This window comes from Chionomys nivalis, chromosome 22, assembly GCF_950005125.1.
Source record: "Chionomys nivalis chromosome 22, mChiNiv1.1, whole genome shotgun sequence".
Taxonomy (NCBI): Eukaryota; Metazoa; Chordata; class Mammalia; order Rodentia; family Cricetidae; genus Chionomys; species Chionomys nivalis.
This window is the reverse complement of record NC_080107.1, coordinates 46,547,468-46,573,648: the sequence shown is the minus strand read 5'-3', so window position 1 is coordinate 46,573,648 and position 26,181 is coordinate 46,547,468. Positions and strand designations below refer to the sequence as shown.

Here is a 26,181-nt window from a genome sequence, read left to right as displayed (position 1 = left end):
GGGAGGCAGAGGCAGGCGGATCTCTGTGAGTTCGAGCCCAGTCTGGTCTACAAGAGCTAGTTCCAGGACAGGCTCCAAAGCTACAGAGAAACCCTGTCTCGAAAAAACTAAAAAAAAAAAAAAAGCTTTCCTTTATGAGTTGCCTTCGTCAGGGTGCCTCTTCACAGCAACAAATGTCTAAGACAATATTATGTATATAGCATATAATAGTATGGGATAACAGTTAAATAGACTAGAGCCAAGTATGGCAGTTGTGTCTGTAATCCCAGCACTAGGAAGGCTGAAGTAAGACTGCCAGAAGTTCCAGGCTAGCCTGAGTTACATTGTAAGACATTGTCTCAAAACAAACAAGCAAGCAGGTAAACAAAAGCAGGTTGGAAAGATGGCACATCAGTTAAGAGCTCTTACAGAGAACCTGAGTTTGGTTCCCAGCACCTATGGTGGGTGGCTTACAATTACCTGGGTATCTGACACCTTTGGCCTCCAAGGACACCTGTATGCATGTACACAAACCCACACACAGATACAAATGCATATACATAATAAAAATAAATTGTTTCACAACAAAAATGCAAGAAAGCAAATGAACAACAACAAAAAACCCACCATAGGTCAAAGTAGGAATATTGCAAATTTAAGGCCAACCTGGACTATATAAGGTAGACATTAACTCAGTCGAGCCCGGAGTTTTGCAAATACAAGGCAAGAGGTCTACCACTGCACTGCACCCCCAGCTCTAATAAGAACTTGCCTCAAAAACACCCCCAAACAAATTTACAAAACAAGACCCACTGTTGCTATAGAATATCCTTCTGTATGCTGTGAATATGTGCTGCTGTCATTGGTTGATAATAAAGCTATCTGGCCAATGGCGAGACAGAATAAGGTAGGCTATACAATCAAACCGAAGATGGAGATGAATAAGGGAAGAAGCAAAGAATCTGGACAGATGCTGTGATCTGCCCAAGAAGCAAAACGTGAAAGACCCGATAAGCCATGGGTCACATGGTGAAGCATAAAATAATAGAAATGGGTTAATTTAAATGTAAGAGCTAGCTAGTAATAAGCCTAAACCATCAGCCAGCATTTATAATTAATATAAGCCTCTGAGTGGTAATTGGGGAAGCAACTGCCAGGTATAATTGGGCGAATGGGACGGAAAGTTCTGCTACTGGTTACATATGGCACCCAAACACTCAGTGAAAATTTCCTTATATAAGCCCCGAAAAAGCTTAAAAAGAACAAAAAGCCCAAAAAGAACAAAAAACCCAAACAAAAAAGAAAACAACAACAACAACAACAACAAAGGATTCTAAACACACAAAAGAACAGAGGCAAGCACAGCTTCTTGGTAGCAACATTTTCTTGGGCAGGTTCTTTTTGCTAGTGGTAAGCAGAGGCACGGCTCCTTTAAGACGAGGCTTCCTGGTTTGCACTGGTGGCATGGCCCCAACAGCTTCCCAGAGTTGAGGCAGTAAGCATGACTCTCGCTGGTATCTCTGCCATGAAACAGTTTCTTAGGAAGTCTAATGGGGCAGGGCCAGCCACCAAAGCAGGCTTTGGTCCTAGCCACGCCCCCTTGGCAATTTAAAGACTCACATGGTCAGAAAAGGATTACAGATGCATGGTAAAGACAGATTCAGAAGGAGAAAACCTCTAAATGGGTACAGTGTGCTTAAAAATGGGCATAGGCTTGAGAAAGAGAAATATATATAACCTAAGATTAAAAATATAGATTTAAAACAATAAAGTCCGTAGAGAGGGGAGTAGAGTAATATAAAGGAAATGAGTTATATAAGGATGGGAATGCTGAGTCTGGGCTATGTATGTTGTTGTATTTTCTTTAGATTTTTTTTTTTGGCTGCTAATGAGCTAATTGCTGAGAGACATTTGATTATATAAGGTACTGAATTAAATCAATCTATATATTTTAAAAATATCTTGATTCCAAAACTTAAGTAAAAAGGTATGTCACTTTGGAGAAGAGGTTGTGTTTTTGTTTCCACAGGAAATAGAGGCTATGATTTCATTCTGGGTTAAGGAAAATAAGGTTTGATTGAGGAAAATCCCTTGAAATCCTAACTATTGACATGGGAAAATAAACCTAAAGTAACAAGACACATAATGTATATTTTACCTGCTCAGACATAAAACAATAAATTATCTTTGACTAGATTACATACAATGCAGTTTATATTTATACAGCTATATATTTTACCTTTAAGTTTATATATTTTCAGAACAAGGGGATGAGACACCAATAAAGACAGATGGACTAGATTATCCAATGTCTCAGAATGCCTGTTGCAGTTCCCTCTGAGTTCTACATCCAAAACAGTTTCAAGCTGAGATGGACCAGCTGAACAAAATACCCCAGTCAGGATTTGACTATAATTCTAAATTTTCACAGGGTCCCCTTTAGATTGCCAATACCACCCCAATCAGCAGGAAGTAGTTTAGAAAACTACAACCAAATTCCCAAAATATTGTTTATGAATGTTTGCTCTCATTTAAGGGGGTTGGCTATAAATTATTAACGGTTAGTCAATCTTTTTCTAAAGAAGAAAAGGGGATATGATATACGTATTATTACAATTCATTATTTTGACTGAAAAAGGATAGATTATTGAATCTAATTAAAAAAACTGTTAACCTCAAAATATTTTACATTGGTATGGATTTTAGTTTACTGATTCAAATTAAAAGTCTATTTTGTTATACTGTATGTGTATTTCTACTCTTGTTTAAGGTATTATGTTTATGCAGCTCATTTAAAAATGTAATGTATAGGGCTGGAGAGATGGCCCAGTGGCTAAGAGAATTAACTGTTTTTCCAAAGGACCTGGGTTCAATTCCCAGCACACACATGACAACTACAACTGTCTATAATTCCAGTGCCAGGGGACTCAACACCCATGGCAAAACACCAACACACATTAAAAAAATAAATTTTAAAAAAGTAATGTATAATTAAAAACACAGATTAATGGTCATCTATAATAGGCAAACTTACAGATGTATTAGTTAGGTTTTCTAGGTACACAAAGATATATTTCAATTAGATAGGTAATTGCCAATCACTTCAAAGACTTACAGAATATGACATTTAAGATGTTTTAAGAACTTAGATTTTTCTCAACAGTGAGACATGTCTGCTTACGGCAGCACCAATTACTTCAAAGAGGACAATGGGCATAAAAGAAGCTCCTTATGGAGTTTGCTTTCAATGTGGGAAGGCTAGCCATTTGGGCAAGAAACTGCTCTTGCCTGGACTGCTTGACAGTATGCTGTATAAACTGGACATGGAGGACCCACAAGAGAGTGACCACTAAACTTTGCCAAAACAAGGATGGGGTGCTCCTTCCTGTTTCTGCTTCACAGAAGAAACTGCCAGACATTCTTCCAAATACAGAGGAAAGCTACTGATGAACTTTGCCAATATATGTGGCACAGTTCTTCAAACTTCCTGCTTCGCTAAAAAGTCTGCCAGATAGTCTAGGCCTGTAGGCTAAAGATGGATGCTCCAACTTTACAGAAGAACTCTCGGTGACTATCCAGGTAGTCAGATGTCTCTGTCATTTCTAGAATTTTGGAAGGTTCTTACAAGGCACTCCCTGTTTATTCAGGTATTATATCCTTCTGGGATCTTTAATGTAATTGAAGACTAGATGGTTATGGTTTTCCTTAGTTATGATAAAAGATAAATCAGATATGAAACTTTAGATTCACCAAGATAAGATAATCAAGTATTTTCTGATTTTATCAAATACAAATAGACTAGATATTGTAACTATAATTCTTACTTGTAAAGTTTTTGTCATATGTAATTTTACTATGTTAAAGTTAAAACATTCCTTTTTGATTAGACAGAAGGGGGGAAATGTTGTAGGATGTCCTTCTGTACGCTGTGAATATGTGTTGATAAAAAAGCTGTTTGGCCAATGGCAAGACAGCTGTATAAATAATCAAACTGAAGATGGAGATGAAGGGCAGTCAGCACAGACGCTGTGAGCCACCCAAAATGCGAGATGTGAAAGAACCAGTAAGCCATGGGTCACATGGAGAAGCATAAAATAATAGAAATGGCTAATTTAAATGTAAGAGCTAGCTAGTAATAAGTTTGAGCCATTGGCCAAGCATTTATAATTAATATAAGCCTCTGAGTAGTAATTTGGGAAGCCACTGCTGGGTATAATCAGGTGGACAGGACAGAAATCTCTGCCACTGGCTACATACTGTAGTTCTAAAGCAGTCTAAATTTGAATCCTGGTGATACAAATGTTTGTTACAATATATCATTTATATTATACTGTACACTTTTTTGTTACAGCATAAAGAAACAATGTTTTTCTTTATCATACAAATGTGACCTGGGTGACACAAAACTTTAATCCCAGTACTTGGGAGGCAGAGGCAGACAAGGCAGATTTTCTACAAAGCAAGTTCCAGAACAGCTAGCTACACAGAGAAACCCTGTCTTGAAAAACCAGAAAGAAAACAAAACCAAAAACCAATGCAACCCTGTTCCAAGAAATGGTTTCGGTATATAATAAAACAACAAGAAACAGTCTGAACATTTTTTATGTATTCCTTCCAACCATTCTCTAGGGCAGTGGTTCTCAACGTTCCTAATGTTTCCCTTTAACACAGTTCCTCATATTATGGTGACCTCATCCATAGAATTATTTTCATTGTTACTTCGTAACTGTAATTGTGCTATTATTGTGAATCAGAATGTAAGTATCTGTGCTTTCGGATGGTAATAGGTGACCCATGGGAAAGGGTTGTTCAACCCCAAGAGGGTTGCAACCCACAGGTTGAGAACCACTGCTCTAGGGGTTGGCATTATTTTTATACACTTCCAGAAAAGCTGGGTGATCTGTCTAATGCCACCCACCTCAGAAGTAGCAGAAAACAGCCTTTAAACTTCCCTGACTCTTCAGCAAGGTTCCTAGCTACTAGGCAACCTCCAGTACAACATTCAAGGTATGCATGCCACCCTAGCTGTCTATGTGGCAGCTGCTCAGAAATCTGCTCTATGGAAGTGAGGTACAGGCAGCCCTCTATTCAGACTGTGCAGGCTGAAGTCACAGGAAACGGGATACTCCACAAAATGCAGTCCTCTAGTCCTTACTTCCAGCCCTGACCTAAAGGGGACTCGGCTGATGAAATTCTATTAAGTAATTTTTCTCTTTTGGAGGGACAAGGGCTATATTTTAAACAGTGATGGACAAGTAAAAAAGCAGCATGGTACTGGGAATCAGTCAGGAAACCTGGCTTTGCGCCTGAAGATGGTTCAGCAGGTAAGAGTGCTCAGCTTTGCAGGCATGAGGACCAGGCTTTAAATCCCCAGCTGTTATGTAAAAAGTTGGGTATAGCCACGAATGCCTGCAACTCTAGAAGAGACAAAAAGATTGCTGGGGTTTACTAGCTGAAGGTTCATTGAGAGGCAGGATTTGCAGTGACAGAGCAGAACACCCAACAGCCCTCTCCCATCTAGCTTCTGCAAGAACACACATTCAAATACACAGTCTCACAGAGTCCATCCAGTATGCATGAGTGAGTAAGGTGGCAAGATTCTTTTTCTTGGGCTATTCTGGGAGGTGCAGGACCCATGCTTTCAAGAAAACACACACACTGTTCTTAGATCTCTCATATGCATAGCAAAGTCTTCCCTTTTATTATTTCAAGGCCTCAATGGGTACAGTGCTTGACACGGAAGCCTGGGGAGTTGAGTTTGGATACCCCCATATCCACATAAAAAAGCCAGACAAGCATGGTGGCCACCTGCAACCTTGTCCACTTAGGTGGCAGAGGCAAGAGAGTCGCCAGGACAAGCTGCCTACACTAGCTCTGTGAGCTTGGTGTCAGTGAGACTTTCTCAGTTAATTAAATGGAAAGCAACTGAGGAAGAGGAAGACACAGATGTCAACCTCTGGCCTTAAAGCATACTTGTAGAGCGTATCCACACATGCAACAAGAATATGAATGCTGCTGGGTGGTAGTGGTGCACACCTTTAATCCCAGCACGTGGGAAGTAAAGTCAGGCGGATCTCTGAGTTCAAGGCCAGCCTGGTCTAGAGAGTGAGTTCCAGGACAGTTAGAACTATACAGAGAAACCCTGTCTTAAGAAACAAAACCAGAATATGTATGTATACAACACACATGACCAAAAAAAGGAAAAGAAAATATTTTAAACTGGAATCACACAAGGTAGCTCATGACTATAGTGCTGGCACTCGGGCAGCTGAAGCAGAAGGACTGGTACAAGTTCCAGGTCAGCCTGGAATGCAGCATGAGACACTGTCTCAAAACAAACAAAAGTATTTTAAAACGAATGTGGTTGTCATAAACCTATAATCTCAGCACCTGGGATACGGAGGCAGGAGGACTTCAAATTAGAGGTCAGCTTGGGTTAGTGTTCTGTCATTGGGGAGTTCAATGCAAAAGGATTATCCCACCTGGGCTCCTTGACTGTTTACACCTCATTATGGAGGGCTGGAGAGCCAGGAGACTCTCCTCAGTATCCATCCACTTCCCAACACCTCCCTCTGTATGTAACACTGCCGGAACTGCAGGAAGTCTTGGGGAAAGGTCAGACTATACAATGGGCCAGGGACTGCATGGGGGGGGGCCTCACTACTGCTGGATAGTTGCTTTTCAGGTATGACCTGCTTAGGGGAAGAACCCTCACTTATGCTCTGTGAAGTCCAATAAATTCATTGGTGTAATTATGCAGCTTGTTGTTGGGACCTTAGGAGAAGGGGCAGACATTGCTCCCCTGGAAAGAATTCCAGCAACACACAGCGAGACCCTAAACCCCAAAATAAAACAAAATAAAAATAGTAAGCAATGTACTGAGACTTTACAAACACTGCAGAAGTCGTCACATTAAATTACTGTTACTGGGACACTGGCACTTGCTATTCACAGTACACTCAAGATTGAGATGACAAGCTCAACACCATGAAGGCTCATCTTGCAAACCCAAACAGGAAATTAGAGTCCACCAATTCACCCTTATAGACAGGCAGAACAGCTAAATGCTAGGCAGTGGCCCACACAATATGTGTTTCCCATGACCTGTGTGGTCTTCAACAGCCTTAGTAACCATGCCTGGGGGAATACGAGCCTGGACTGGCATATTCTGCTCCCTCTACCAGCAGGAGACTGTGGCCAGGACCATAGAACCAATGCCAGGATCTAGAGCCACAAACCACAGGGCCAAGTCCTGGTCCTGCATTCCATGCCCAAGTACATCACAGAGAAACGTGACACATCAGATTCAGATTCCCTACACACTGAGGATGTCTGCAGCACTTCATTCCATTGTAAGACCTTCAGGGACCTTCTGAAGAACTTACTGTGAGGGGGTTACCTGGGGATAACAATGTGACAAATACAAAGTACTCAGGACAGCCTGGGACACAGTACTAAGAACCAGAAATGGCCACTTGAACCTTTTGTGGAAGTGTTAACAACAACAAAGAAAAGTCAGAGCCTACAGCACAGAGATCCTAAATCAACACTGGGCTAGGGTGTGGCTTGGAAGCAGAACCTGCACATAGCATTTACCAACGCTAGACGGAGTTTAAGCCAGACCTAAAAGAAACAATGTTTTTATGCCTAGGAACCCCTATTCAGGAACATTTCCCATCTCTTCAGTATCAACTATTTTTTTAAGGATTTATTTATTTATTATGTACACAGTGTTCTGTCTGCATATATACCTGCAGGGCAGAAGAGGGCACCAGATCTCATTATGGATGGTTGCGAGCCACCATGTGGTTGCTGGGAATTGAACTTGTCCTCTGGAAGAACAGCAGTGCTCTTAACCTCTGAGTCATTTCTCCAGTCCAGTATCAACTATTTTTAAGAAAATTAATGCCATCAAGAATTTCCACTTCACAGATGAAAACCTGATGCTTAAGTAAGAGTTAAATAAGCCAGGAATGGTAGCATATGCTTGTAACCCAGGTACTGTGAAAGCTGAGACACTGGCTGACCAGTGAGATATCACCACAAAAAGACCTTGTCAAAGTCTCCTTGTTGCTTAGTGGGATGGCCCACTTCCACAGCAAGATCAGAGTCGTATCAGATCACTACCACCCACTGGGGGACTTTAAGACCATCATCAAATGAGCTGCCATGTAAGAACTCTGGTCTGGCCCCTACACATTAAGCAAAAGAATTCTGACATGAGATGTCAGCTCCCAGCTCTTCCTAACCATTCGCTGCATCCACAGAGGCTGGCTGAAACTCTCCTACATCTGCCGCACTTCAGGAACTCACAGCAGCACAAGCTCAGTGAGGTGGTTAAACTGCCTCCTAGGGGTGCTCTGGAGGAACAGGCCTGCCCAGCCATTGTGGTCCCCTGGAGCATCTGCTAACTGGGTGCTCTATAAAATATTTTTGTGGAGTTCTGCTGTTAGGAGTATCAAAAGGGTCCATGTTCTGCCAGAGTTAAAGTAGACCTTGCCTGATGCTGGGCACGTGTTTAATAAACACCTGCGGAAGGCAAAGCAGGCATGGAGAAGTCCACTTGAGAGGACCATGTTGAGACACTGAGCTGACAAGTGGGGCTGAGGATGGCATGCCCTTTGGCGTTCTTCCTCTGTACCTGCTCCAGGTCAGAGAGCTGCAGTCACCTCACTGAGGGGAAAAATGATCCAAGGAACTAGACAGAAGAATCAAATCCTGCTTAAAATTCAAGAGCCAGCCCCAAGAGCCACACCATATAAAGTATTCGTTACTTGTGTGCATGTGCCTGTGTGAGGCCAGAAGCTGGCACTGGATGTCTTCCTCAGTCATCCGCCTCATTTTTTTTAAGATAGGGTCTCTCACTGAACCTGGAATTCATCAATTCAGCTAGGCGGGCTCTTTTAGAACAGAGTCTCATGCAGCCCAGGCCAGTTAACAGTCACTAAATGTAGCCCTCACTCTTGATTCTTCATCTACCTCACAAGTGATGGAGCTAAGGTGTGTACAAGACCAGTGAGTTTCTCCTGCCTCTACTGCCCCAGGTAGATTAGGGATTAGTTACAAACCACTGCACCTAGGGATCTGAACTCAGGTCCTCATGAATGTGTGGCAAGGTATTTTACCATCTGGGCTATCTTCCAAGACCCTGATATTTTTTTTTGAGAAAAAACTGTTCCATCTCCTTTGGTTTATTTTCAAACATGAGATGAGAATCCTAGCACCTGCCCAGTACCTTACACCACAGGAAAATGAAAGTAGCCACAAGTGTGTGTAATTTATCTTCCCACTGGCCCAGCCCCGGAAAGGGGCCTTGGACATGGCAACTCCTCAGCTCTTCATATTATGGCAAGTGACTCGCTACTACCTATTCTCACAGTACTACTGCAGTTTGTGCCTGCAGAACAGACTGGCTGTTCTTCCCAGTATCTTGTAAGACTCCAAATGCAGCTGACTATGGTAATGCACACCTTAGCTCCATTACTTGTGAGGTGGACCAAGGATCAAGAGTTTGAGGAGGGCGGTGGTGGCGCACGCCTTTAATCCCAGCACTTGGGAGGCAGAGGCAGGTGGATCTCTGTGAGTTCGAGGTCAGCCTGGTCTACAAGAGCTAGTTCCAGGACAGGTCCAAAGCTACAGAGAAACCCTGTCTCAAAAAAAGTAGTCTTCCTCCAAAAAGGAGGAAGAGTTTGAGGGCTACATTTAGTGACTGTGAACTGGCCTGGGCCATATGAGGCTCTACTTAAAAAGAGCAAAATTGTTCTTTTCAATTGGGATGATCCACGGGTGAAACAGAATAAGAAGGCAGTGGGGTATGGTATACACTTTTAATCCTAGCACTTGGGAGGTAGAGGCAGGCAGAGCTCTGATTACAAGGCGAGCCCGGTCTACACAGATTTCAAGACAGTCAGAGCTACATACAGAGACCCTGTCTCAAAAAATAAAGAAAAGCCAGGCAGAAGAGTGTGAACAAACACCTATTATAATATGGTAGAAAGCAAAGAGACCACACTAAACATGGCCATATTGTCTAGCGGCAGCTGGATGGAATTCTGCATGTTCATGGATGTGAAGGGGCTGCTGAGATTTACCTAGAGCAACATTTTCTAGAGTCTGATCCACAGAATTGACTTGTTTCCATAAAGTACCAATCCTCTCTACCCTGGTTGGTAGGAATTACTGCAGAGACACAGAGGAAGTCCTGCAACACGGAGGTGGCATGTAATCAATGTACCTGCCCCACAAGTTCTTTTCCATCAAAGTCCTAGTAACAGTGTGGAGCTCAAACATGACAGCCAAGGGCCAGCAGCCACTTATAAGATACCTGGGTTTCTTGATGGGCTCCCAGTTTGGAAAAGGATGGGAGAAAAACTGTCAGTCAGAAACCTCTACAGGCAGTATAACACAGCAGCAAGGTGGCAAGACTTCTGTGCCAGACATTGAAAGCAGTCAGCTTTGCTGGACAAGCCAGAAGCCTAGATCTGTATGTGAAACCGCACTAGCTTCTAAGTATTACAGCATGGGTGAGACCAAGACACAGCTGTGGGTTTCTAGGGGTCTTCTCCAGTCCACGAGGCACTAGCTGGAGAGCTGTGGTCATGGTATTTACTACATAGCTGGGACTTCAGAAAACAGCAAAATTTGGTAACATAAGTGGGCTGTGAAACCTAAAGATAATGATAAATTTCAAATACTCCTTGTTATTTGTGTAAATTCCACTGGAAGTGAGAAAAATCCATAAAGTGTACTACGGAACGCAGTTAGCTTACTATCTACTTTTCAATACCAAATAAGTTTCCAACTTCTACGAGCACAGTGGTTCTCAACCTTCCTAATGAGTTTGCCATACAACCCTCAATCATAAAATTATTTTGTTGCTACGTCCTAAGTGTAGCCTTGCTACTATTAGGAACCGTAATGTAGATACTACCTGATATGCGCCCCTCAAAGGAGTCAAGACTCACAGGTTAGAACTGCTGCACTAACACAGGGCAGCCACCAAGCGAAACCCTTATTGGTTCAACAAGGGTTCAGCACTGCCCCACCAGAGCAAAGTCTCAGGAGCAGGTCAGGGATTCCCCCAAGCATCTGGGAAAGATGAAAGGAGTATACAGACACAAGGCACTGATTTCAGCAAAACACAATTTCATTCTGTTCAGCACTCAGCAGTTCAAGTGAACCAGGAACCAGACCCACATATTAAACGAGTAAAGGCATGAGCTGTCAAGGTGCATCCAACAGCCAGGGAATGGAGCTTTCGCTATTAGCAGACACACTCTGTTCTCTTAAAGGAAATCTGCTGCTTCTGCCAATACTGTTGTACTGAAGCTCCATATTAGCCCAGGGAAAGGACACTTAGCCCAAGCAGTCTACTCTCAGTCTCAAAAGTAGGAAATGGCAGCACCACAAGGCGGCTGAACTTCTGAGGACACACATTAATCAATATTTCCCCCACAAATATGCCAGTAATGATTAGATTTCCAGGCCTACAAACTTCCTAAAAGATTATCGTCTATTGACTTAAAATTACATTTATTTGTGTGGTTGCACATGTGCCATGGGGCCCATGTGAAGGCCATAGGTTTTGTGGAAATTACTTCTCCCTTTGTGCCACATGGGTCCTGAAATAGACTCAAGTCCTTGGGTTTGGTGGCAAAACCTTTAATCCATTAAGCTATTTTGCTAACCTCGATTTTATAATGGCTTGGTTACTTTTATTTGGGTGCAAGGCATGGCGCCCATCTTCTTGAAGAACTATCTATACTGCACTTTGTTTGAGTACATACACTAACTGTGAAGCTGGGTAATGCATATCATAGGCCCTTGATGGTGTCTAATTCCATAATTCCAGCTCTTTAGGAAACTAAGCATGAGGCTATTCTGAACGCCACAGTAAAATCCTGCCTCAACAAAATCACCTCCACAACAAACAGGAACTTAAAAGCCCTAAAGAACACTGACTTCGGCAAATGAACCTATCTTCAGGAAAGCTAGTGGGAGGCTATTGGTAGTTTGCACACCGTGATGGCATATGACCCTGTTAACAGGTTACCGTCTTCACTGGATGACTGATGCTAAAAGACTTTCTGGAAACTTTTTTCTTTGTAGACAGATTCTCATGTAGCCCAGGCTGGACTCCCTATATAGCTGATGACAACCTTGAGCTTCCTAATCATCCTGCCTCCATCTGTCAAGTGCTGGGATAATGATGTGTGCCACCATGCTTAGTTTGTATGGCACTGGGGACTGAACCCAGTATATACAACACGCCCACCAGGCAACCATTCTACCAACTAAGCTATATCTCCAGTCAGGGAACATTTTTAATCATCCCAAAAAAAACTTTTAAAAGCAAAACAGACAAGTATCCACTGGTCCCTTTTGTAACCAATGCCAGGGCACAGGGCAGGATGTGACTCTGGAAGATGGCTTTTGGCTCTGAGTCCACACCCCTAGCATCTCTAAACTAGCTGAAGAAACGTTTGAATTTGCTAAGCAGTCAATGACTTGAAGAACTAGTCACGACGCTCTACGAATATCTAGTTGTCTTAGACTTTATCAGTAGTTCAAATCAGATCCTTTCCCACTGCCCTGCAGAACACACAATAATCCACTGGACCCCCACTCTGAAAATATTTGTAAATTGTATATGTATCTTTAGAGAGTCCCTTTGAATTGAAGCACACTAACAGCAACATCTACGGGTGCTATGAGCATGGAGACACCCATATAAAGATACTTCAAGACACCAGGAAAGAAGCTCAGCAGCTTAAATGACAGAGCTAAGCAACAGTTTAACAGACTGAATCCCAGCAGGGTCACTTCCTACTACTAGAGTTTGTTACGTTAATTGAACACAAGACAACTCATTACTCTGAAAAACTAAAGGCCTTACTGTTACTGATATTTATGAGATCAATCAAGAAGGGACAAATCTCTATGCTTATTAAAATATGAAATATGGAGAGAAGGCTCAGCGGTTAAGAGCACTGAGTGCTCACCCAGAGGACCTGGGTTCAAATCCCAGCATCCACATGGCAGCTTACAACTGTCTGTAACTCCAGTTCCAGGGAACCCAACGCCCATGACAAAACACCAATGAACATAAAATAAAAATAAATAAGCTAAACAAAACAAAGAAAAAAATGAAGAAATATAGTTTAGGAGGCACACCTGTGATCCCAGCTATGTGGGTGGCTGAGGCAGAAGCCTGAGTGCAAAGCCAACCTGGGCATCTTAATGAGACCTCAAGATTTTTTCATTGTATGTTGAAAGGCTTGCTTATCATATCCCTGGTTCAATTCCCAGTACAAACAGGACAAAACAAAATCTTATTCCCACTTACTGGGCTGAGGGAGGCATCTCATCTTGGCAACACTCTCTGTATGTAATAGAGACACGGAACCCTGACTATCCAGATACTCAAACAGAATCTCCCTTGCTAAGCTTTATCATATGCATATAATGCAGATGTTTTAAAAGATAATTTTACTTTATGTGTGTAGGCGTTTTGCCTGCATGCATACATGTTGTGTGCACAACCTGCGTGCAGTACCAGAAGAGGGTGTCAGATCCCCTGGAACTGGAGGTACCAATTTGTTAGCCACTGTGTGGGTGCTGGGAATACAATCCAGGTCCTCTCCAAGAGTAGAGTTCTCCAATGCAGATTTCTAATGTTCCAGCTTTATCCAATGTAATCTACTAAAATAACCCCCAAATTACCACCAACCCCTATTTGTGTGTGTGGGAAGGGGGAGACAGGATCTCATATAGCTCTGGCAGTCTTAAACTAGCTCTGTATACCAGGTTGGCCTCAAACTCACAGAGATCCACCTGCCTCTGCCTCTGAGTGCTGGCATTAAAGGCGTGCGCTACTATGCCAGGCTCTCTCTTTTTAAAATCCCTTTCACATATCCAAAGGTTGCACGGCCTTCCAGCTATTGCCACTCAGAAGCAACTCACGCACGGCATTGGGCTGACTACTGCTCCAGACATTGGTGTACTTCAGAAGTAAGAACAATGCTGTTCGTTTTCCCTCGTCAGCGCTCCACACTAAGGCAGCACTTACCAGAAGGCACCCCTTTGAGCAAGTTAAGGGATGCAGAGTCTTAGCAATGCTTAAAAATTCATTTTACCACTCTGGAGGCAGAGACAGGCAGATCTCTGAGTTCGAGGCCAGCCTGTCTACAGAGCAAGTTCCAGGACAGCCAGGGCTAAACAGAGAAACCGCCTCAAATAAATAAATAAATAAATAAATAAATAAATAAATAAATGAATAATTCTTATGTTCAACTACAGGGCCACAGCAAAAGACCTGAACTTTCTAAAGCAGTGATTAATTGGTAGGGGTCACAGAAAACCAACACTCTGGCATAGAGGGAAATCCAGTAGATATTACCAACTAGTACAAAACACGGTTCAGGACCCTGTCTGGCAGAAGAAAACACTAGAAAGTGCCAGTGAGTAGAGTGGTGGCCAGAGAGCTGGGTGGAATGTTCATCCATTCTAACTGGTGAGTAACTCTAAAGAAGACAGACGGATGCTCGCTATTGTACTGGTTGGCCTAGAGAAGATTTTGGGTGAGCCCAACATTTGGGAAGTGTTAGGCTCCAAGATACTGTCTACAGAACCATGAGTACTATGCAAACTCTATGGGAGACTGGTAGAGTTCCCTCGCAGGACTACTAGGAGGTGCTACAAAGGCCCCATTTTTACGTGCACAGGTGAGGACTTCCTAAGAACGAGCCCTGTGGCATTCTGCTAGGAATCAACCCGTCATGAGTTACAGCCCAGCTTTCAAAGAACCAGAGAGCTTACAAAGTCAGAGAAGATAAACATCACTGAACAGAGGGAAGTTTGAGCGTCAGGGTAACTTGTCACTAAGTTTCAGGCAAGATACAAGGACAATTCTGTTCTAGGCACTATGCCAGGAGCTAGAGAGGTCCCACACTCATTCTCCAGGGAAGCTCAAGTCCTCTAAATGACCAGTTTCACTGACAAAACGCACGACATTGCCAGATGGTAAAGTTTCACGCTCGGAGCGAGTCCATCCCACACTTTTCCCAGCAGAGGCGGGCTAATCGGCAGAAGGAACTCTTGGGGACCACCCACTTAACACCTCCCCTCTCCTTTCTGCAAAAAAAAACCCCAAAAAACAAAAAAACAAAAAAAAACCCTCTTAAGTATAAAATGTTCTCGAATTTCCTCCAATCCGCTTGAAATGCAGCAGCAAGGGGAAGATGAAGTTTTCCACGGCTGCAGGAGCTACGTCTAGGGCGTGAGATGGATGCCCGGGGTCTAAAGCCGAGTGCCCACCAGGAGCTGCTGGGATTTGAACCCCGGCTGGCAGACCTGTGGGTGCAATAGGGCGAGCAAGCGCCAGGAGCTCTCGCCTAAGGTTTCCTCCGGGCCTGGGGCGCCTGAGGGAACCGCCCGGGCCTCACGCGTCCCAGGAGCCCACCCTAGGCGTCGGCGAGGCGGTCTCCCGCCCCCAGCCCGGGCCTCCCGCGCCCGTACCTGCCGGACCCGGTGCAGGGCATCCACGAAGCCCTCAGCCTTCATGCCCACCGGAGCGTTCTGCCCCTGCACCAGCTCCGCCATGGCCGACCCCACCGCCGCCGCCGTCGCTCCGCTCCCCCGGTCCGGCCTCCCGCTCCGCTCCGGGACCCGTAGCCGGAAAGGGAAAGTCGCCCCACTTCCGGCGGAAGGGAAGCGAAGGGAAGGCACTGCCCGCTCAGTGAGAGATAGATTTGGGGAAAAGCCGCGTCTGTGAGGCGGGGTCTCAACGCACGTGACCGCTGTCCGGCCGGAAGTGGGGGCGTGGTCGTTGCGCGAGGGGGCCTGCCCAGCGCACGAGGCGGCTGTCCGTCAAGAAGGCCGGGTCGCGACCCCACCCTCCAAAGGGGTCCTGGGTCCCCGGCTTTGGGTTACTGTGTGACGGCTGCCGGGACGCAAGTGCGGCCGCCAAGTTCCCGCTGTCAGATTTTGGCACCTGATGGAAGAGAGACGTGGCTCTCCCAACACCTCACCCAAGCATCGAGGTGCACTGGCACCCCCCCGCCCCCCCGCCCAGTAGCCGTGGTGTGCTGCATTGACTAGGATCGAGCATTTTTACGTGGAACTAGGAAGCTCAGTAGTCCAGAATGACAGTGTTCTGCCTTTGCCCCAGGACTGGCCATCCGTTTGCCAGGAACGGGTTTGCGAACACCGCTCAAGAAGGCCACCTTGGCTGGAAAGCCAGCTTGGTGTCCTCTTTCACATTCTTTCACTAGGGGAACAGGAAATACCATAGGACCATCATTGCCTCCGGGCCTGCTGAGACAAGAGGCCTTCACGGAATGTCTGAAGGCCTGGGGGGGAAAAAGAAGTGACAGTAATTTCTCAAGGCAAGGAGTCTTACTTTGGAACACTGCTCTTCTGCCTTCAATCTTGTTGGAACAACAATAACAAAAAAAATCACAGCTCACTTGCCAACACATTTGGGAGGCAGATTAGCACCGGAGGGTCAGGAGTTCAAGGTCATCTTGAGTTAAGATAGTGAGGTTTAGGCCACCCTGGGCTAGATACTTGAGACTCTGCGTCCCCCCCCCCTTCCTTCATTTCTGTGTGTGCATGTATGAATGTGTTGCCACATGCATGTGGAGTCAGGGGACAACTTGCTGGAGTTGGATCTCTCCTTCTACCGTGTGGGCCCAGGAATCAAACTCAAGCCGTTAGGCTTGGCTTCAAGCCCTTATACCCACTGAGCCATCTCACCACCCTAGAGGCTCTTGTGTTGACCTGTATTCCTAGAGTTTGGCACATAGGAAGGATGTGCTTAGGAAAGTCATTTTGAATTGAATAATGTTGAAGCGGAATAATTCCTAAATTATGACAAAATAAAAGAATAACCAAGTTGAAAAATTGAAATTGATCACTTTTAGACAGATCGTTTCAAAACATGGAGGGAAGCATGAATGAGCAGTGTGGCCATTGCAGAGTACTCACCACCTGGAAGCAGGAGCCAGCATGGCTCTGGATGGTTGAGGGTTTTCACTGTTTCACAGTTTCAGCCTCACAGGCAGGCACGGTTCTGCTTGACGTCCTATCAGTGAGGCGCCTGCTTACTGTTTATACCTCTGAGGAAAGAATGTCCACTCTTCCACACTCCCGCTGGCTCTCTGTGTAAGCAGAAGTGGGGTAAAGACACTAACTGCCAGAAGGATTGCATTGCAAAGGTCACAGAACACTTAACTAGGACGGCCAGGTTCTGGTTCACCCTCTGGTTCCTCTGGTTGAGTAACTCTCTAGCCTGGTCAATTATCTCTGGAGGACAGAAGGGGAAAATGACTCTCACCTGGTCAGGCCACTGTGGAATGTTCTACTATCCTGGATTTCACTATCTAACACTTATTATAAACCCCCTGTTGCACTTGCTTGACTTTTTATTTGTTCGATGAACACATGAGAATAGTTTTGTCCAAAGAGGACAGGGGAAAAGTCTTCGACATTAACTGCAGAAGCCGAGCGTCTGCTGCGGTAGAATCCCAGCACTTTAGAGGCAGAGGCAGGAGGATGAGTTTAGGTCACTCTCCGATATACAATGAAGTAGGTCCAGCTTGTGCTAGATCCTGTCTCAAAAGAACAAACGGAACCCATACACACTGTGGTTATAGATGACTTTGTCTCTAAGATTGTTATTAACTATTTCTTTGGCTGGAGAGTCAGCTCAGCCAGGAAAGTAAATGCTTGCTGCTCAAATATGCGGTCCCAACAGGCCTCCAGAAACTACGTGGTTCTGGACTTGGAGCTAGAGAGATGGCTCATCCATTAAGAGGTTTTGCTCTTGCTAAGGACCCAAGTTTGGTTCCCAGCACCTACATCGGGTGGCTCTAAACTTCCCGAAAGTCTTGCTGCAAATGACATGACACTCTTTTCTGTCCCACATGAGCACCACACAAATGTGACACATACACACAAATAAAAAATCATTTTTTTAAAGTAAAAGGCTGGGCGCGACAGTGCATGCCTGTAATTCGGGCGCTGGGAGGAATTTGGGCTAGAATGTGGAGTCTGAATGAGGAATGCCCCCATAGGCTCACATCTTTGAATATTTGGTTCCCAGTTGGTAGACTATTCAGGAAGGATTAGGGGTATGGTTTTGTTGGAAGAAGTGCATCACTGGGGTGAGCTCTGAGGTTTCAAAAGCTCATTACTGGCCCGTTCTGCCTGCAGATCTGGGTGTAGAACTCTCAGCTACTGCTCCAGCATCATGCCTGCCTGCATGCTACCATGCTCTGCACCGTGGTGATAATGGGCTAACTTTCTGAAACTATAAGCAAGCCCCCAATTAAATATTTTCTTTTATAACAGTTGCTGTGGTCATGAAGTCTCTTCACAACAACAGAACAGTGACCAAGACCTGGAGACAGGACGATTTTCCTAGACAAAGTGGGGAGCATCAGTTCCAGTGAGATGTCCTATCTCAGAAAGATTAAAGGGGTGGTGGTGCACGCCTTTAATCCCGGCACTCAGGAAGGAGAGACAGGCAGATCTCCACGAGTTCAAGGCCAGCCTGGTCTACAGAATAAATTCCAGGACAGCCACGGCAGTTACACAGAGAAACCCTGTCTTGAGAAAAAAAAATTAGGTGTACAGCAAATGAAGACATTCAACATTAACCTCTGGGTTTCACATGTGTTTCATGCAGTCAGACAAACAGCACACACATCCATATTTTAAGTAAATGAGCTATTTTTCTCTGTCTTACTGATGACACTGAAATGTTTCATCCTTCTAGGTGTGATGGTGCACACCTCTAATCCCTGCAATCTGAAGGCAGAGGCAGGCAGATATATGAAAGTTCAGGCCAGCCTGCTCTACACAATGTGTTCTAGGCTATCCTGTGCCACAGAGTGAGATCCTGCAAGACGGCTCAGTGGATAAGGATTCTTGCTGCCAGGTTTGATGACCTGCATCTGATCTTCAGTATACACATAGCAGAATAAGAACTGACCCCTGGAAGCTGCCCTCTGCCCTCTACCCATGCACTGTGATATGTGCGTGTTCCCCTCACCCACAAATAATAATAACATGTAAATAAATCTAGCCCAGAAGCTCATCCACTAGGTTTAATTCCTGGAACCCACATGGTGGAAGTGAAAAGGTGAGCGCCAACACCCATGCATGTAAATGTGAGCATACACACATACAGAGAGAGAGAGAGAGAGAGAGAGAGAGAGAGAGAAGAGAAGAAAAAAGGAGAGGAGAGAGAGCACATTGGGGAGATGGCTCAGAGAACTGCTGTGTAAGCATTAGGACCAGAGTTCAAAACCCTAATACCCACATAAATAAATGCCAGCTAGGCATGGCAGCTCACCTGTGATGCTAAGGCAAACAGAATATCTGGATAGCTAAACTTGTTAAATTAGTGTGCTGCCTTGGCTTTGCTTGACAGAGGCAAATTGCTCTTCAGATTGGATAGTTTCTCCCAAGTGTGACATGCATTCTACTAGCTTTGGGCAAGAGTTCTCACTGCAGGCCAAAGAGATGTTTGGGCGGGATTTGGGTGGTAAACACACGTGCTGAGCAGGCTTGAAGACCTGAGGCCAGTCCCAGAAAGCCATGGTAGTAAGAGAGAACTGACTCCCAAAAGTTGCCCTGAGACCTCCTCATCCACACAGTGGCAAGTGCATTTCCCTGCTCATACATACATACGACACACAGTTTAAAAATGGGGCTTCTAGCCAGACGGTGGCGGCACATGCCTTTAATCCCAGCTCCTAGGAGGCAGAGGCAGGCGGATCTCTGTGAGTTCGAGGCCAGCCTGGTCTACAAGAGCTAGCTCCAGGACAGGCTCCAAAGTTACAGAGAAACCCTGTCTCAAAAAACAAAAACAAAAACAAACAAATAGGGCAACTCTTTATCTTTGTGACATTTGGTATTATACTCTTTTTTTAACTTCTTTTTTTTTTTTTTGTTTTTGTTTTTGTTTTTCGAGACAGGGTTTCTCTGTGGTTTTGGAGACTGTCCTGGAACTAGCTCTTGTAGACCAGGCTGGTCTCGAACTCACAGAGATCCGCCTGCCTCTGCCTCCCGAGTGCTGGGATTAAAGGCGTGCGCCACCACCGCCCAGCCATTAACTTCTTATTTTTAATGTTTTTTATATTTATTTTATTCTGTATGTATGAATGTTTTGCTTGCATGTTTGTGTGTGCCTGGGGAGGTCAGAGGCAAGTATTGGATTCTCTGGAACTGAAGTTGAGGATGAGGATGATTGTGAGCCACCATGTGGTTGCTGAGAACCGAACCCAGATCCTCTGCAAAAGTAGTGAAGGCTTCTAATAGATGAGCCATCTCTCCAGCCCCTTCCCAGCTCCGTCTTTAAGAGACGAGTCTCTCATCTTGGAGACGGTTTCTAGTGGATACTCATGTCTCTGATCTCAACTGTGTCCCCAACCAAGGCTCTTGGCAGGTATGTAGAGTGCTTTTGGGAAGCTCCAGGACTGGTGACCAGGGTTCACATTGGTCAGGTCATCTGACCATGCTGCAGAATGTGGAACATGTGATTATAGCCCTGTGTATTGCCAGGTTCAAGTTCCGTGGTCACTGTGGTATCTCAAAGCAGAGGGGATTCACCTAGTTTAGTGCAGATGGTCTTGAGAACATGGTCTCTGGGAAGCAGCTCATCCCTGATGGCCGTGGGGGCAAATCTATCCCTAGCTAAGGTCTCATCCACAGATAGCAAGCCCTGCAGTCCTGTGCTGAGTCTGTGCCTTACCTATTGTGGTTCACTAATAACTTTCATCTCCAGCCTGCTAAAAGGAAAACAGACAGAGTCTCCTGTAGCCAAGGCTAGCCTTAAACTCTCTATGTAGCCATGGGTAACCCTGAATGTCTGCCCTCCTGCCTTTGCCTCCCCAGTGTTAAGATCACAGGTGGTAATTACAATTCTGAACATCTAGCCTGGGCATTGTGTGTGCTAGACATAAACTTAACCGACTGAGCTATATCCCCAGCTCCAATACTTGCTATTATCAGAATTTTTTAATTTAATGAAAATATGCTTAAAATTGAGTTTTATGTTGTGTATAGCATGTATAACATATAATTTGCTGTTGTAATAATTTTTTTTCACTCACAGTTCAGGGACATTAAGAACATTCATGGTGCTGGGCGGTGGTGGCACACGCCTTTAATGTCAGTACTCAGGAGGCAGAGGCAGGAGGATCTCTGTGAGTTCCAGGCCAGCCTGGTCTATAAGAGCTAGTTCCAGGACATCCAGGACTACATGAAGAAATCCTGTCTTAAAACTCCCCACCCCCAAAAGAACATTCAAGGTGTTGTCAGCCACCACCTCCACCTATCTCTAGAATTCCGCATCTCAGAAAACACTGTAGCTAGCAATGACTAGCTGCCTGCTCTTCACCCAGAGCCACCACTCTCCTGCTTACCTTATGAATGTCACCACTTTGGGCCATCAGACAAAGTCAAGGTCATAATTGCTAGTACCCAGCTTACTTCATGTAGCATATTGCTTTCAAGGCTTGCTCATGTAACAACAGTGTGTGGTATAGGCTGGAATTCCCTTCCTTTTTAATTTGTTATTTGTGTGTGGGTATATGTACTTGAGGGTTAAGGTTAGAGGAAAACTTGAGGGAGTTCTCTCCTACCACATGGATCCAAAGTCATTAGGCTTGGGGACAAGTGCCTTTACCTACTGAGCCATCTTTCTGGTCTCTCTCTCTCTCTCTCTCTCTCTCTCTCTCTCTCTCTCTCTCTCTCTCTCTCGTCTGTGTGTGTGTGTGGTGTTGTGGATTGAAATCAGGACCTTGCACATGCCAGGCAACAACTCAACCAACCACTGAGCTACATCCCTCATCCTTGTTTTGTTTTGTTTATTTGTTTGTTTGTTTTTGAGACAGAGTCTTGTTATGTAGCCTGCTTCCGCCTCCCAATTGCTAGGATTAAAGGTGACTGCTGAGACTGCAGAGATGGCTCAGTGGTTAAAGCATTTGTTGCTCTTGCAGAGGACCCAGGTTAGATTCCCAGCACCAACTTGAAAAACTGTAGTTCTAAAGGGTCTCGCGCCCTCTTCTGACCTCCAAAGGCATCAAGCACACACATGGTACACATACATAGATGCATGCAAAGCAATCCATATACAAAATAATGCCCCCTTTTTTTTGAATTTTTAAGGTGAAAGGAGACTGCCATCAAACTAGCCTTTGGTTTTTCAAGACCTGGTATGACTATGCAGCTCAGACTGGCCTGAACTCACTATCTCCATGCCCCCACTGAGTGCTGGAATTACAGATATATGCAAATATGACCCGCAAATTTATTTATTTCCTTTTGTAAATATGTGTATGTGTGTGGTGCTTGTGTGTGTACACATTTGTAGGTGTGTGGGAAGAGATGTATGCGTGTACATGTGGAGGTTCTAAGCAGACTTCAAACGTCATTTTATGGTTTTGAGAGAGAGTTTTTGAGAGAGGGTTTTTTGAGAGAGAGTTTTTGAGAGAGGGTTTTTTGAGAGAGGGTTTCTCTGTGTAGTCCTGGCTGTCCTGGAACTTGCTCTGTAGACCAAGCTGGCCTCGAACTCACAGAGATCTGCCTGCCTCTCCGGTGCTGGCATTAAAGGTGTGCACCAGCAGCAGCAACACCCCTTCTCCATTTTCTGAAAAGTTTCTGCACCTCTCTGCCGATGCAACAATCCAAATCAGACCAAATCAGAATTAGAAAAAGCCCAGGTTTAATAGATACAATGCTCCCAGATGATTTTCCAGCCCCCAAGAGAGGAGATGGAAAAGAAAACTACGCATCTGTTTTCTGGGGGGCAATTTAAGTACCCTGTGGGAGTGGTCTTGAGCATCTCTGGGGGGGGTGTCATCATTTGGTGGGCTTACTAAGATGCAGCAGGGTTTGGAGAGAGATGGGGGAACAGGCTTAGAGTAGAGTTTCCACCAGAACATTCCAGACCCTGGGTATATGGATGCCAGGGGCTGGGATGGAACTTTTTCCACCTGAACATTCCAGACTCTGGGTATATGGATGTCAGGGACTGGGGTGAAGCTTCCACCTGAACATTCCAGACTCTGGGTATATGAATGCCAGGGGCTGGGATGGAACTTTTTCCACCTGAACATTCCAGACTCTGGGTATATGGATGCCAGGGGCTGGGGTGAAGCTTCCACCTGAACATTCCAGACTCTGGGTATATGGATGCCAGGGGCTGGGATGGAACTTTTTCCACCTGAACATTCCAGACTCTGGGTATATGGATGCCAGGGGCTGGGGTGAAGCTTCCACCTGAACATTCCAGACTCTGGGTATATGAATGCCAGGGGCTGGGATGGAACTTTTTCCACCTGAACATTCCAGACTCTGGGTATATGGATGTCAGGGGCTGGGGTGAAGCTTCCACCTGAACATTCCAGACTCTGGGTATATGGATGTCAGGGGCTGGGGTGAAGCTTCCACCTGAACATTCCAGACTCTGGGTATATGGATGTCAGGGGCTGGGGTGAAGCTTCCACCTGAACATTCCAGACTCTGGGTATATGGATGTCAGGGGCTGGGGTGAAGCTTCCACCTGAACATTCCAGACTCTGGGTATATGGATGTCAGGGACTGGGGTGAAGCTTCCACCTGAACATTCCAGACTCTGGGTTTATGGATGCCAGGGGCTGGGATGGAACTTTTTCCACCTGAACATTCCAGACTCTGGGTATATGGATGTCAGGGGCTGGGGTGAAGCTTCCACCTGAACATTCCAGACTCTGGGTATATGGATGCCAGGGGCTGGGGTGAAGCTTCCACCTGAACATTCCAGACTCTGGGTATATGGATGTCAGGGGCTGGGGTGCAGCTTCCACCTGAACATTCCAGACTCTGGGTATATGGATGCCAGGGGCTGGGGTGCAGCTTCCACCAGAACAGAAACTACATCACTACTTTGCTCAGCAAACATCAGAGAGGCTTCTTGTAATAGATGGGAACTAACACAAGACCAATGACTGGAAAATGTGCAGAGAGTGGGGGACTTTGGAGCATTCAGCACTAAATGGAAAGTCTTTGTCAAACCGCTCCCCACAAAGCTTGGGGACCTATGTGGGAGAGGACAGAAAGACGGAAGAGCTGAAGGTGGAGAATGACCACAAGGAAACAGTCATCTAGACACAGCAGGACTGACGCACACGTGACTCACAGAGACCGTGGCAGCATGCACAAGCCCTACACAGGCTCAAACCAGACAGAAGCCCAGCACTGGGAGAGGGAAGCAGACACCAAGTCCCACCTTTAACAAAGAAGCTCCGCAATTAATAACTGCTAGGAAAGTGGAAATCAGTTTTCTCCCAGAGTGTCAGGCCACACCCTAGGGCAGGCACCACACCCAGGAGTACCTGGCCAACACAAAACAGACTCAATGTGTGTGTGTGTCATTCGCGTAGCTCTGGCTGTCCTGGAACTCAATCTGTAGACCAGGCTGGCCTCTAACTCACAGAGACCTGCCTGCCTCTGCCTCCCGAGTGCTGGGATTAAAGGCATGAGTCACCACCACCCTGTAGATTCAATATTTTTTGTTTGCTTGTTTTGTTTTATGATTTTGGTTGTCATTGCTATGGTTTTTTTTTTTGTCTTGTTTTTGTTCCTTTTTTTCTTTTGTGGTTATGTAGTTGGACTTTCTTGTTGGACTTTCTCGGGACTGCCTGTCCCCAAATGATGACGCTGAGACTTTTTTTTTTAACATCTTTGTGTAAACAAATATCTCACAACATGATTTGTTCTGTTTTGTTTGAGAGAGAAAGAATGTGATGCTCGGTGGGTGTCGGGGGGGTGGGGTGCGGGGGGGGCACCCAGCACACACATTAGAGCCAGGCGTGATGATGAAAGGGCATGTCTGCCACCCCAGTGCTGAGGAGGTGGAGATGGGAGAATGCCAAATGTAGCAAAAAACCTTACATCAAAAGACAAGGTGGGCCAGACAGTGGTGGCACACGCCTTTAATCCTAGCACACAGCAGGTGGAGAGGCAGGTGAATCTCTGTGAGTTCGGGGGCCGCCTGGTCTACAGAGAGAGTTCCAGGACAACCAGGGCAACACAGTGAAACTCTTGTCTCAAAAAAACAAACAAAACCCCAGAAAAACAACCAAAGGAAAGAAAGCAGGAGAAGGAAGACAGAGGGGTGGGGAGCAAGGCCTTAATTCAGCCAGGAGCAGCTCTGGTCCTTTCCTCCTCCTTCCTGCGGTTGCAGACTTAGGATTTTCTTTGGAAGCTTTGAGTTTTTCCTGTTTCATGGCACCCTTATTCTGGTAAAGCATTCATTGTTCTTCTCCCTGATAGCAGGGCCAGGAGCAAGCCAAGCACAACAGTCAGCTTGAGACCAGAAAACGGTGTTCCCAGGAGGCCCTGACCAGGCAGGCCTAGAACCCCTGTGACCGGCCTCACTCACTGCAGATAGACTCACAGTATCGCACACACAGTGGGCCAGGGAGACAGCTCAGTGAGGAAGAGCACTTACCATGTGAAGCTAATGCCCTGGCTTCAATCCCTAACACCCACAGTGGAAGGAGAGAACCGACTGCCAGATACTGTCCTCTGATCTCCGCACACACTGTGGCACGAGTGTGCTTGCGTTCACACTCATGTGTGCCACTATTTGGGCTTTGAGTCATGTCTCACTTCATATCTCTGCTGGCCTGGAACTCACCGTGTAGCTCAACCTCTGGTCCCAGGCCCTCCCCCCAAGTGTGAACACTGTAGATGTGTGCCACGGTACCCCAAGTGTAAACACTGTAGATGTGTGCCACAGTACCCCCCCAAGTGTGAACACTGTAGATGTGTGCCTCAGTACCCCCCAAATGTGAACACTGTAGATGTGTGCCATGGTACCCCCAACTGTGAACACTGTAGATGTGTGCCACAGTATCCCAAGTGTGAACACTGTAGATGTGTGCCACGGTACCCCAAGTGTGAACACTGCAGATGTGTGCCACGGTACCCCAAGTGTGAACACTGTAGATGTGTGCCACGGTACCCCAAGTGTGAACACTGTAGATGTGTGCCACGGTACCCCAAGTGTGAACACTGCAGATGTGTGCCATGGTACCCCAAGTGTGAACACTGTAGATGTGTGCCACGGTACCCCAAGTGTAAACACTGTAGATGTGTGCCACGGTACCCCCAAATGTGAACACTGTAGATGTGTGCCACGGTACCCCA

General features: G+C 45.5%; 1 protein-coding gene across 3 annotated transcripts in view; it reads right to left on the bottom strand.

Moving 5' to 3' along the window:
• Fubp3 (far upstream element binding protein 3) overlaps positions 1-15,677 on the bottom strand; it is a 51,300-nt gene extending 35,623 nt beyond the window's left edge. For 2 of the 3 annotated variants that reach the window (XM_057754999.1, XM_057755000.1), the window contains exon 1: positions 15,496-15,677. In XM_057754999.1, the coding sequence (XP_057610982.1) occupies positions 15,496-15,579 (84 nt within the window). In that variant the 5' untranslated portion in view covers positions 15,580-15,677. The remainder of the gene's footprint in view (positions 1-15,495) is intronic. The other variant, XM_057755001.1, reaches the window with a different exon arrangement.
• Between the last annotated feature and the right edge of the window lie 10,504 nt (positions 15,678-26,181).